Consider the following 14,881-nt stretch of genomic DNA (forward strand, 5'->3'; position numbering starts at 1 on the left):
AACGTAACTTTTTTATTAAAGAGAGGCGAGTAAAGGATACTAAACATACAGCCATCTCGCGAGTTTATGAGTAGTTAACTCTTTAACCGGCAGCACTCTTATAATTCAGGCACATTCAACTAAATGCAAATAATTGTATGGTTTATACCAAAACAGAAAAAATCGAATGTCGATTTTCAAGGGTGATATATCGATTCAGTGAATCGACACAGTACTTCATATCGATTTAAAAAATCGATATTTTCTGCTCGAAAAATCGATTCTTCGATTAATCGATCTCAGATCGCCATCCCTAAAACAAATCGTGTCTGTGTTCCACGCATTATGCATCCTGATGAGTCAGTTAAAATCCAGGTAGACGTGACTCATTAAAGTTAACATGTATTTGCCATAATTACTATGTTAAAGTTGTTTGAATCGTTAAATTATATATATATATAGTAATTTTGCACTAATCCGATTATTATATATAAAATTGATAATAGATTATGTGATATCTTAATCATGTCCACGATTAAGATATATACTATATGATATTTGTAAAAAATAAAATGGTTTCTATTTCCGTGCTCTTAACGTCGATAGAAAAATGACTTTTATCGACTACGTATGAGCTTAACTGCTCATCACTAGTAAACCAGTTTTAAAATGTCATTGACTTCGGTGGTAGGAGGTAGACGTCTGCAAGTCCGTAATGCATTTAAAATGAACTCGTAGCAAACACTGCCCGTTATTCGCCTCGAGCTATCAAACAAATTTAACACTACATTAAGATTTAAATAGCATTAGATTTGTTATATCGTCGCGAGAGTTAACACGTAAAAATGGTGATTGAAAAAATTTGCTGCCTCGGCGCTGGCTACGTTGGAGGCCCAACTTGCAGTGTGATTGCGTGGAAATGTCCCGATATTAAAGTAACTGTATGTGACAAAAGTATTGAACGTATTAACCAGTGGAATTCTGACAAATTACCAATCTACGAGCCGGGTCTTGATGAAGTAGTAAAAGAGTGCAGAGGAAAAAACTTGTTCTTTTCTACAGATATTGCAAATAGCATTCAAGAGGCTGACTTGATATTTATTTCTGTAAATACTCCGACAAAAACCATAGGAAATGGCAAGGGTAGAGCCGCTGATTTGAAGTATATTGAGGGCGCGGCACGAATGATAGCCGATTTAGCCACCAGTAACAAAATTGTGGTTGAAAAGAGTACGGTACCAGTAAAAGCTGCTGAGATTATTATGAAAATACTTCGTGCCAATACAAAACCTGGGGTAGAGTATCAAATTCTGTCTAACCCAGAGTTTCTTGCAGAAGGCACTGCTATTGTAGATTTAGTTGAATCAGAGAGGGTGCTTATTGGTGGTGAAGACACTCCTGAAGGCCAGAAAGCTGTTCAGGCACTTTGTTGGGTGTATGAACATTGGATCCCAGCCAAGAATATTCTAACTACAAACACATGGAGCTCTGAGCTATCAAAATTAGCTGCTAATGCATTTTTAGCTCAAAGAATATCTAGTATTAATTCTCTATCAGCTGTGTGTGAAGCAACTGGTGCTGATGTATCTGAAGTAGCAAGAGCAGTTGGCCGTGACTCAAGAATAGGTCCAAAGTTCCTAGAAGCATCTATTGGCTTTGGTGGTAGTTGTTTCCAAAAAGATATACTTAACTTAATATACTTATCAGAATGTTTAAACCTGCCAGAAGTTGCTGCTTATTGGCAGCAAGTTGTTAGTTTTAATGATTACCAGAAAAACCGTTTTACAAGAAAAGTTATTGAGTCACTTTTTAACACAGTCTCAGACAAGAACATTGCTATACTTGGCTTTTCATTCAAGAAAAATACAGGTGATACAAGAGAATCACCAGCAATTTGTGTATCAAAGACATTATTAGATGAAGGAGCAAAACTACATATCTATGATCCTAAGGTGGAAACTGACCAGATATACTATGAGTTGACCCATCCGCAAGTAACAAATGAGCCAGAAGTCGTAAGGAAAAACATAGAGATACACAACTCTGCCTATTCAGCCGTAACTGGTGCTCATGCTATAGTTCTATGTACTGAATGGGATGAATTCAAAGAATTAGACTTTAAAAAAATATACAATGTAATGATGAAGCCAGCCTACATTTTTGATGGACGGAAGATCTTAGATCATGAAGCATTAATAAACATTGGTTTCCATGTGCAAACAATTGGCAAGCGTTTGTCAAGAACAAGCAGTATTAGGGCACAAGGCAGTCAGACATTACCTTAGAGTAAGTATTTTTATGTGTGTATCTAATATATGAATTAAGAAATAGAATTTCTAACTTTATTAGCAATGATTTTTATTGCTAATACTATTTTGCACAAGAAACATTTTAAACATTATTTACATGTAAACTGTTAGGTATTATTAAATCTAATAATAATTCTAAGAAATTGTCTTATAGGAGTTTAAGTAATTCTATAATTTGTAAATGTTTAAAATATCAATTAATATTCAGTGTAAACTCTACATAAAGATACTCAATGGACTGTGCATATTTTGATGTTACAATGTTGTTTATTAGAAAAATGAAAAATCTTTTGTAGAATAAGTTTATTACAGTGTTAGTAATTACATAAAAAACAATTCTTATGTGAACGCTATTGAATATAATCTTATTTTAATATGATATCCACGGCTTCTATTAACAGCAATCCAAGTGTTTTTGATGCTTTAGTTGCTGCATTTTATTAAAAATAATAGTTAGATAAATTTAAAATAATAGTTAATTCATAGTTATTTTGACTATAATCTTATACTCTAGAAACACTGTCCTATTCTCTTGATGTAAAGCCCTTTTTTTATTTAAAAGAAACGGTGTAACAATTTGCTATTTTTAATAAAATTATATTTGTAAAGATTCGTTTTAATGTAAACACTTTTACATATAGCTTTTGAAACAAACAGACTCTGATTTGGAGTATAACCCAAGCAATAAAGAGAAAAGAATTTTCAAATTGGTTTTATGGTTACAGAAAAAGTGAAGTTAAATCAAATGTAAATTAAAATTAGATTTTCAATATTTAACAATGTAAATTGACGTTTATTACTAATCACAACATATACAGTATTTACAATTTTCTACCAACATATACGAGTAGTAGGGATAATAAATGGGGATTTAATTTAACGTCATAGAGACCTATTGGGCTGCGAAGCTTAGATAATTATAAGAAAAGAAAAAACTTTTTCATCGGTGTAGGGGGCTATGACATAGACATAGACATTAAAAATTGAAAAAAAAATTGTGCCATGGACACGAGCGCGTCAGATATTGATAGCATCCATCTCCTACGAATTTTTAATAATGTACGTATGTAATTGTTTGCATGTTGGTCGTACGTACGGTCGAACCTAAAAAAACAATCCTATGTTATAATATTGCGATTTCGATGTCACGCAAACTCGCGGTCGTTATTATTATGAGCAAAAAAAATCGCCTGCTCGAGGATTTGTGATGATTATTTTTGATATTATAATCTCATCCTTTCTCCTCGGGCGGCGATAGGGGGCTCATATTTGATAGAAATACTTAACTACGGGTACAAGGTCATCTGCCACGCTATAGTAATTCTTGGTCTATCCTACTTATAGTAATAATAAAAAGAAAATTAAAATAAATGTAAAAAGTTTTTGATGTGAAACATCTATAGCCGCACGTAAAACCGATTTCTGGCGTGGCGACGCATCGCCGCTATATGATATACAGTCTAAATACAGTAGTAAATTTCGCATTAAAAATATTTAATGAAAGTAATGTTTATTCAACAAATAGTCATCGTTATCTGGAAAAAAATCGTAATATTTTATTTTATCATTATGACATATTTAGTTTCTATCACAATCTGTTCTTTTCTGCATATTACTTTTACAAAATAATGTCGATGTTTCACATCTGCCAGGCGTCCCGTGACAGCTCACATTTTTTTTTCCTGTAGCAGTGTACCTTTAACGTTGTCAGCATTTCCTCGTTGTATTGCGATAATTATTAGTTGCGGGAAGCACCAGCAGGGTCAGCGGTACTATCTACCAATCGACAACATTTATTAATTAGGGCCTTAACTAGGGCCCTTAAACCCCACGATCCAAGACTCTCCTCAACATCTCTAATATTCTTTTATAGAATAAATTAGATAGAATTAGAGTTTCGTTTATGCAATGAATTATAATATTCATGACATTGTTAACGCTTTCTTGATTTCAATTTCATTACATGTCAAGTCCCGTAAGAAAATCTTGTATATAGTAAATTATGTTATGTCTATGTTGTTAATTTTGTTTTATAGTGTTAACAACTCTTACGGAATGCTTCACGTAAGACTAAGACTAACTCTAGTTAAACCCTCTGGCATTGAGTGTCCATGGGCGGCGGTATCACTTAACATCAGGTGAGCCTCCTGCCCGTTTGCCCCGTTCTATAAAAAAAAACTTAAATACCCCTAAATAACGATTGAAACCCCCAACGTTTTTTGTTATTCACTCAACTTGAGAGAGAATTTCAAATATGCCAGTACTATAAAATTTCGATCATGGACTATTATAGCTGTTTAATATTTCAGTCATAGCCTTTTTTTAAAGTACCCCTTAAATAAATGAACCCTCAACCAATCCTCCTATGAACGTATAAATCTAATAAACCACATACTTCATAGAGAAGTTTGAAGAGTCGCGCGCTTGTCAACCATTTAGCGCGCCGATCCATACGTTTCTGATATTAATTTCGAACTTTTTGATATCATTTTATTCAAATAGACACACGAATTTATGATATGCACAGATAAAAAAAGGGTTGAAACAGACCATATATAATCTATATCAATGGTAATATTATAAAGTTCATGTGATTGTAGGAGGTAATCTCAAAATTTAACCAACCATTCTTTTACCAATAGAATGCCAAGTTCTTAAGTATTTAACTGCATGTTGTATCTGTAAAAATACTTATATAACACACAGAAATCGTTATTACCAACGTTGCCTAAATTTCTTAATGAGTTCTAGAGCACGATAATGCCTACAATACACGCAACACGACATATATGACGAGAACATTGCTGTATTTGCTACCGCGGCTAATAAATAGTCTACACAAACATATATTAGATAGCCTAACACTAACCAACATAAATAAATTTAAAAAACTACTTTTATATGCATTTGTCGCGCTCCTAAACAACACTGCTATGGTTACATTGATACAAACCACAGAGGTTCTAATTTAACATACTGTGATATATTATTTTGTAAATAATTTAAAAAAATGTCTGTTTATCTATTCGCGGTAAAATCAAAAGCTTCACTGATTCATGTGAAATATTAGGTATGTATTTTTTCAAGGTTTACGGGTCATGGCTGCCCGTGCAGGGCGCGTTGCTAAAAGACGTGTTCGACGAACGCAAATGGTGAACATATGTTGGAGCTTTGAAATATCTAAAAACAAACGACTATTCATGCATCCGGCTGGCGGTTTCCGTTTACTATAAACAGTATTATATATGTACCAATTCGATTTAGGGTCCTTCAAGAAAAAAACGTACCAATTCAAAACTTTTTAGGGCTTCAGAAATCTGTATGTAGCGTGATCATTTGTCAATCTAATAGGCAAGTAGGTTGTCAGTCTCCTGTGACTGACATTGTTGTCTTTCGGTCTAAGGCATGCCGTTTATATTTTCCAACGTGAGCGATTGTTAATACGCACATAGTAAGTTTATTGATGCGTAGCCATTCGAACCTACGATCTATATATGTATTATATTATTAATAGTATGTGATAATTGGGAAGTTTTCATTTTTATGCCCAACACATAAATATACAGTATTCAATATTCTTCGGCGAGAAAATGCTGCCAAAACGTACCTACAGCATAGGGACCAAACTTTTTAAATTTGTTTTTTTTTATTTATCAATTTTTAAATGTATCTAAGAGTGGGTAAATATGATTATTTTTAAGACGCAATAGGAATACCAGTGGTAACGACTTAGAAATCATAAACACGAATTTGATGATACTGATTGAGGTTTGTTATTCTTATATTTTAAAATTTAAAAAATAGGAAATAATTGACAAATATAAAAAATCGATTTTTTTATTTATCGATTTTTCATGCTAAAAAAACATTAAAAATCGAATTTTTGTGAAAAATATCACATCTCTAATAACCAATAGAAAAGTAGAAAATTGACGGTTAAACGAATTTCAATACATTACACAAAATTATAGACGCAACTCCTGCAGCGAAAATCACTTGGAGGTGTTCCAATCAAGGTCCCCCCAGACATAAGACATAATCAGTAGGTATCATCTATTTCGTGTATATGATTTCAAAGTCCAACTTATCCCAGCTTTGCAATAACATGGAATCCTTGGACTACCTCATTATTATTTATATTTATTATTATTACTATGTAGGATAAAAAAACTGTAAATACTTTACTTTATTTATTTATACTTCGCTACCATAATATACATAATTATCGTGTACCACTTTCCAAGAAATCCGTTCTTTTGTTTACATTGAATTGCATTGAAATATCGAAGATGCTTGAAAATAATAAATACAAAAGGTGCAACTAACGTCTGACGACTATACGTAAAGAGTTCAAAATAGTTTTTTTTTAATTACTAACACTAGTCTAAATTAAACTTTTTCTTATACAGATTGATCTTCTTTCCATTCAACGACAACTGTCACAGTGTCATTAAATAGACTTATAACTTTGTCTATTAAAAATGTTACACGAAGCTCTATGGTTTATTTCGTGCCAGTGTTAAAACTATTTAAATTTTTTTTAAATGAATTATTTAACATTATACCCCGATTTCCGTGTATCTTAATTAACAAAACGTGCAATTATTCATTCCATCAGTCGTGACACCTCAAGGCAATCCAGGGACCTTCACAGTGCGTTTTTCCTAAAATTATACGTGATACAATGGCATTTCACACGTATCGCGTTCGAAACGCTAGAACGTCTGCTAGGGGCCTTAGATTTGTATCTGTTTCATGATTTGTAATCTAATAGGCAAGTAGACCTGTGCCTGACACACGCAAATGACTTTTTGTGTCTAAGGCAAGCCGGTTTCCGCACGATGTTTTCCTTCATCGTTCGAGCGAATGTTAAATTCCTACATGGAAAGAAATTCTATTGGTGCACAGTCAGGGATCGAAGCTATGACTTGGCTCTAATGATTAAATTATGTATCTTAAAAAATAATTTCAAGTTCTTGGGTCTCAAAGCCAGGATTCTTTTAGGACCTAGGATTTGATTAGATTATGTTGGATGTTCCCGTCTTTGAAATGTGTTCTATTTAAATGTAAGTGAAACTTACGTTATTGGATATTATCGGAAACGAGAAGGTTATATTATAATTATGTATAAGGTTATATTGGAGTGTTTGACAAATTCAAAAAGGCATTAAAGATGCATGTTAGAATGAACATAGCTGACTAAAATTGTTACGGCTAATGGCGACGTGTATCTCGCTCGTATATAATATATACATATTAATATTAAGTTTCTCATGTAAATAAAATATTTCTGTTTTGTAATGAGAAATAAAGTTCTTTAAACATTAAACATTATAATTTATGAGTATGAGAAATACTAAACGGACATTTTGCCTATAAGAGTGCATTAGTAACATTTGTTTTACGCCTTCGATTATTAACTAAAATATGTATATATAACATAACACATGTTTACATAACTCGCGTCTTTAAGTTATGTTCGTGTCAAGTAAAACGCGGGAAATCTGCTGCCATTTTACCGCCTTTTGTGAAGATGACATTACTCTGTGGTCTAATAGAAGAACATTGACAATAAAAATATGTCATGGTCATCTTGCGAGTTGCATCTAATTTATCTTCATTGTAAAAGTTACTTTTGTCTATTTGCTATTATTCTGACATCTGAAATAAGGATGCTACATATACTGTGCGTACTGTACATAGACAACACATTTAAAAAAGTTACAATTAATAGATTAGCACAGATCACACACTCCAGTTTTAATATACATATAAACAATTGTTATAAATTAATATAGTCTTTATTAATTGAAATACGATAATAATCTGTGTGATTTTTTTTATGTAATAGTAGGCAAACGGGCAGGAGGCTAAATTGATCAATGACACATTGCCAGATGGCTCGCAAGTGCGCTGCCGGCCTTCAAATAATTGGTCCGCTCAAACTCAAACTATACTAATATAGGTACACAAGTACACTTATGAACGTCGAAAAAAATTATAATTGTAAATTTACATTTACTACCAGTTCGCTAGTCAAGGGCGTAAAACGGGCAAGAAGAACTGTCAAGAACTTTCCGCCACTCTTTTTAAACGCTAAGTTTTTAATACAAATTGTTTGAACTGGAGCAAATCAATCCAAGGATCAGGATTAATTAGGTATTCGTCACCCATATATATATATATATACACACACATATACATGTATATATGGCCTAGTGGCTTAAGCCTCATCCCTGGTTCGAATGATTCAAATCGTGAGGGCAATAGTCTTGTTTAGCGGCACTTGATTATAAATTTTACGTGGAATTTTAATTTATTGTGATCAGACATAAAATACCGATATCTAAATTGTATTTTCAAATTTACAACTGTCGTAAAAATCGTGTTATGATTGTTATCAATTAATGTGTTTTAATGTTTCCTGTTGTGATAAGTTATCAAATTTTAGTACAGCGGATTCTTTGTAGTTCACATTAGGCTTTAAAAATAATTTGTTTATAAAAACACCAACAGCCATGTTAATGCCATATTAATAACATGACCCTACCATGACTTTCTTTAAAAAATACACCATTTTTTCGTACCATGACCTTCTATAAACTGCGTACTGAAAAACCGAACGAAAGAACGATATTATGTATTTATTATTACTTATACAAAAACGGTTAACAAAATAACTTTTTTAGAAATGCTTATTCTGACATAGTTTGAAGGTGAAAAGTTAAATGTTGGTTTAGTCGCCGTTAGGGTTGCCAGATCTTTTTTTGCATATCAGGGGCAAACGGTAATTATACGGGAATTTCGTTTTTTAACCGGGACAATTAAAAACAAAATTAGATAGAGACTTTATTAGGGTATTCTTCCGAGGAACGAACATTTTTATTTATTTTAACATACATATTTACAAAAATCAATACAATTATAATCGAATTTAAACGCATCATATTTATTAGGAACGTGGAAAAGGTTTGAGCTAGGTAAAACGTTAAGTATTCGTTTGCGTCAGCAATTTACACACATTTTTCAATTTTAATTTTTAAATACATATTTAATAATTAAAAACGGAAAATGCGTATACGAAAAGTGGTCTATATCGACCCCTTGGGGTCTATGACAACCTGCAAGCGGTCTACGTTAGCGAAAGTATAATTTGGGGGTCCATGAAACGAAAATGGGGGTCCACGATAGTGGATCTAAACACACTGATAGTACCTATTTACTTACATCATACTATCTTATAATATCAAAACATATACATTATTTATAAAAGTACCTATGTTGATAATTTATTATTAAAGCATCAGGTTCATCCTTCTCACTAAAAATATTGACTTATTGCTTATGTTATTTTATTTATAGTTTATTTAATGTTACGTATTTTTTACATGAAAAAATTTAATTTTGAGAGGTTTTAATTTAAATTCAATTAATAAATGTATAAATTAACATATTGTGTTTTTACTTTAAGTTTTTAACACTAAACTTCACTACAGTTAGAAATAGGGTAATTAAAACTAGATTAAGGGACTTATTCTTTTAATAAAATAACTGTTAAGCGCAATAAACAATAGAATATTTGATTACCAAGACTTAATGTCAAGTATTACTCAAGCTAATTTTTTAAAAGTGAAACCTCTTTAGGCGCCTGTATATGTGGGGTAAAATTTTTACGGAACGTTAAGAAGATATGCAGCGATTTGTCGCATAACGTTTTTATTTATTTATATTATCATTAGCACGTATACAGTATGTAAACAGTTTATATATAGATACACAAACAAATGGAGTGATTAGATGAATACCTGAGTAATAATTAATTTACAAAGAAATTTTACTTCTCACATGTGTACTTTGTTCGCAGGCACTTTTTTTTTACTATTTGGAAACAGATCAAAGTCTAAGTAAATAATATTTGAAATGGATCAGTAGTATGACTTTATTCATTATAACCATACAAAAAAATCAGCCTGCTACTTCTGTCGCCGTTAACTTTTTGGATTGGTTCGCAAGCTGGTTTGAGCGAATGTTAAATACGCATACTCATTGGTGCACAGCCTGGGATCGTACTACTATGAAATTTTAGTGTATCATTATTTTCATATGAATTGAGCGTTTAGGCTTATCTTTTATCTATATATGTGATTAAAGTAGTCGCTAATACAGCTCACGGGTTTATATAATCCAAACAGACATTCCTATGCCGGGTTAGTTATGAATTACTACACGCAGAAGTTAACTAGGCACCTCGCCAAGTGTCATTATCGCTAAATCAGGTGCCAAGTTGATTTGTGCGTGTAGTAACGTTTAACAGAAATGACACTGACAAAGTACCGAAATTCAAATAATTATGTCTTGCGTAAATCGAATTGCGTTTTTAATGATGACAATTGACAGAGTTTGCAAAGTTATCCCAAATATCAAATCTTTTTCATAGTCAATTGTAATAACATATAAATGGATATTGTTTTGCAAATTCACATGATTATAGATTATCAAAATGATTTATATGTATCCTAGATAAATATCTGCATAAGTTTGGATTAAAGTCTAATCTGACGGACGGATTAATGTGTTTATGAGCACCACTGTCGCAGTTCTAGAAGAAACTTAAATCTAGTTCCAAGAGATGTCCAACCTCTATCTGTTTTGACATATTTTACAGCGCTGCCGACGCGATTGAAATTGTGATTTGCGATACGAATTATATGCCCATACATTAACTAGAGCTCATTTCTAACATACATATTAATTATTAAAATATTCTTTGTTTCAGCTAAACATCTTCGCACCCCTGAAATAAGTTATTCAAGATTCAAGCAGACACATTTAGATGATCTATGGTTCAATTTCGTACGTTAAATCTTTGATAATATGTGCGGAAAGCGAACACATTTGGCGGCTATAAAATTTCATAAAATAATATTACTATTATAAAAAATATCGTTACAGTACGAAGGTACTTTTTTCGCATAGACTACTGTATTATGTGTACTTATAACTGTCAGTAACATTAACAATGTGAAAGTCTTCAATTTTATCTTATCTGTTTATTAACCGTCATTTGTTGAATATATACTTACTACCTAGTAGGAGGGCCATGCTGTTTCCTTCGGGCTTTAGCCTGGCAGGCACGACCGGTAGTACTACTGTCTATCTAAAAACGCGTGAAGTGATGCAATAGGTTCGCCTTATTGTACTCGCATATCGTGCGATGAGAGAGATACTCTGAGCCTATCCCCCCTCCCCATAAAATATCAAGGTGAGGATAAAAAATAATGTCTACGCAGGGTATAGACATCGCTGGGTGTTTGTCTATTATAATGTAACATGTGTTCGTTCAGAAATTAATTATATTATATAACTTTCCAGTAGACATGATTATTTCAATAAATTATGTGACAAAAAATCAATAATATAGTTAATATAAGTGTAATGTTAAATTTAATGTACATCTAACCAGTGACGCAAACCGGCCCATATCTGTCATTGTAAGTAACGAATGGACAGGTGATACATTCTTTAGCTATTACTTTTACTATACTTAACAAAAATATTGAAACGTTGAGTCAAATCAAAACATACTCATTGTAAACATTCATTTATTATTAGTAATATGACAAATAAGTATTATTATAACTTGACCGGTATTTTTTTATTGAATTAAATAAATATTGGTCGATTTAAGCTTTAGTTTAAGAAGCTTTAAGTATTAATTGGAAAACCAGTTTCTGTATTAAATAAGTGCGATTCAAATTCGTACCAAAACTCTTAATATATCTCAATTATTTAGTTCATAGCAAGATTACAGAAAAGTGTATATTCTATTAAATCTTTCTTACATGTCAAAGTCCAAATTGACTTTTCTTATTTGCATTTTGACAGACTAGAAATGGCGGCTTTAGCAGTTTGTCAATTAAAAAAAAATCTACTTTAAGCTTAAGTTTGGTTGCTACTAATGCTGAATGAAGAATCTTAGAGATTATTATATTTTCTTCTCCATTTATTTTACTAAAAAATGTATATTGACTGGTATTACAATTGTTTTTCACGGATGACATTTTAAAAATGTCAATGTTCAACCTTGCCTATCGAATGTATTTATGTTATTATTTTTCAGATAATTGTTTGAATTACATTTGTACTTTTATTTGTCACGAATGTATGAATGTCATTGTACAGGTAGCAGATTCAATAATTTAGCTACAATTAAGGTATAATCAAATTACACAACTATTTTAAAGTGTATTTTATTAAACATTATTTACAAAATAATTGTTTTAATTAATTCCTAATATCTGCACTTTATCACCCTCTAACAAGAATAAAAAACAAAAGGAATGAAAACAAGTTATACATAGCAACACTAAATACCAGAACATTACGAACGCCAGAATCTTTATTAGAACTTGAAGAAGCATTAAAGGAACTAAAATGGGATTGTTAGAGGCCTTTGCCAAGAGGCACACTGAACTAAAGCAGTTCAGAATAAGAGGCTTTTTATTTTATTATCTGCTCTTTATCGCCACACTTCGATTATAAGTATTCGTGTTAAATCTGTTTTTTTCCTATAGTAGGGGGGCCAAGCGGGTATATCGAGATTTACTACAGCGAAACAGATTAATATACATATAATATACCTCCACCAAATATGAGCCCACTATCGCGACCGCCAGGATAAAGAATGACATTAAAACAAAAATAATCATCACAGATTCTCGAGCGCGTTTCAGATTAGGGGGCGTCCATAAATTACGTGAGGTGTTTAAGGGGGGAGGGGGTCGAGTCAAATCTCATCTAATCTTACGTTGGAGAGAGGGGGGGTCTCGGCAAATATCACGCAATTTTTTTTCTGATTGAAACAAAAAAAAATATACTATTTTGGTCCATTTAATCCAGATTGTACATGCTTAAGATTTGATCTTAAGCGTAATCGTAATACGATTAAGATCACTAGTCGTAATAAAAGCACGAAGCAAATTTGTTTTTTTCTTTTTACAATAACAATCCAACGCGTTTACGTAAGAAACTCACATTTTGGAAAAATCTCACGTGAGATTGGGGGAGGGGGTTGAATAAAATCTCACGACATCTCACCAGGGGGGGAGGGAGGGCAGAAAATTAAAAAAAACACCTCACGTAATTTATGGACGCCCCCTTAAGGTATGAATAAATTACACGCTAAAAACTGTTTATGTCACTAATATGACAATTTGCATGTGTCGTAAAGAAAGGGTGGCACAACGTCTTGTGCAGTAAACGCGATTTTTTTCTATCATTAGCATATTATAAAATAAAAATAAAAAAATAAAATACGTTTATTTTGGAACATAAGATCATCTAGGTATCACTTAGGTATTCCACGTCAATCAATTCGAACTTGTAGGCATCCCTACTCATCGGCAAAGAAGACAGAGGGTGTAGGCCGAGAGAAAAAGCCGGCGTAAAAAACTCTCGGTACTCTTTTAAAAAAGCAAATCATCAAACAATATTTAAAACAAATATATCAAATTAATTAGAGGTAGCCTGCCCAGCATTAGTCCCAGGCCCTTTTATCAACTAGATAATCAATAACTTTATAGTAAGCCTTTTTACACAGCTTTTCTTTAATACATTTCTTAAATTTATTAAAAGGCAAAGATAAAAGAGCCTCTGGGATTTTATTAAAAAAGACTATCCCTTTTCCCTAAAAAGAATTACTAACTTTACATAGTCTAGTACGGGGAAATTGCAGCCTGCGTTTGTTCCGAGTATTGACATTGTGCGTATGTTCTAATCTAGTATATTTATCACTATTTTTGTATACAAACATAATATTTTCATAAATATATTGCGAGGGAAAGGTAAGTATATTAATTTCCTTGAATTTATCTCTGAGAGATTCCCTACATTTTAAATTATAGATTGCACGAATAGCCCTCTTCTGCAGAATGAAAACAGATTCGACATCAGCAGCGTGACCCCATAACAATAAGCCATAAGTCATTAAGCTATGAAAGTAACTAAAATAAACAAGTTTAGCTGTATCGACATCAGTCAGTGAGCGAATTTTTTTAACCGCGTAAGCTGCAGAACTAAGTCTCTTCGCCAATCCGTTGATATGAGGGGACCACTGAAGTTTTGAATCCAAGGTGATCCCAAGAAATACAGTTGTATCATCCAGATTCAATTCCTCATTATTTATAATTGGTCTAGTACCCATAACCCTCGCATTTCTTGCACAAAATTTAATGCATTTCGTTTTTTTTGCATTAAGCAGAAGGTTATTCATACTAAACCAATGGACAATCGAAGAGAGAGCGTTGTTCACATCGTCAAAATTCGTTATTTGTCTTTTGATTTTAAAAATCAAGGACGTATCATCTGCAAACAAAACTATCTGTATATATATATACAGTGTGAATATAGATATACAATTATGAAATGATGATATACTGGTCATTCATTTGTGCTTTTCCGTAGTAATAATTTACAAAGAAGTTTCATTTCTGACACGAGTACTTTGTATGCACGCACTTACCTTGAAATTTCGACTTTCGGAAGTACCTCATTGAAATAAATTATTGACTTTGAATCCGTCATCAAGACTACCC

The 14,881-nt window shown here is 32.4% G+C and overlaps 1 protein-coding gene across 2 annotated transcripts; it reads left to right on the forward strand.

Annotated features, from left to right (window-relative positions):
• The first annotated feature begins 558 nt into the window (after positions 1–558).
• Positions 559–12,549, forward strand: LOC110995943 (UDP-glucose 6-dehydrogenase). 2 transcript variants are annotated; one of them, XM_045633648.1, is made up of 3 exons: positions 559–2,265; positions 5,648–5,650; positions 11,065–12,549. In XM_045633648.1, exon 1 carries the CDS (start codon positions 825–827, stop codon positions 2,262–2,264), a length of 1,440 nt encoding a protein of 479 aa, XP_045489604.1. In that variant the 5' UTR covers positions 559–824; the 3' UTR covers position 2,265; positions 5,648–5,650; positions 11,065–12,549. The 2 variants fall into 2 exon arrangements, with proteins under 2 accessions (XP_045489604.1, XP_022119083.1); XM_022263391.2 differs by lacking the exon at positions 5,648–5,650.
• The last annotated feature ends 2,332 nt before the right edge of the window (positions 12,550–14,881 follow it).

This window comes from Pieris rapae, chromosome 24 (genome assembly GCF_905147795.1).
Source record: "Pieris rapae chromosome 24, ilPieRapa1.1, whole genome shotgun sequence".
NCBI classification, from domain to species: Eukaryota; Metazoa; Arthropoda; class Insecta; order Lepidoptera; family Pieridae; genus Pieris; species Pieris rapae.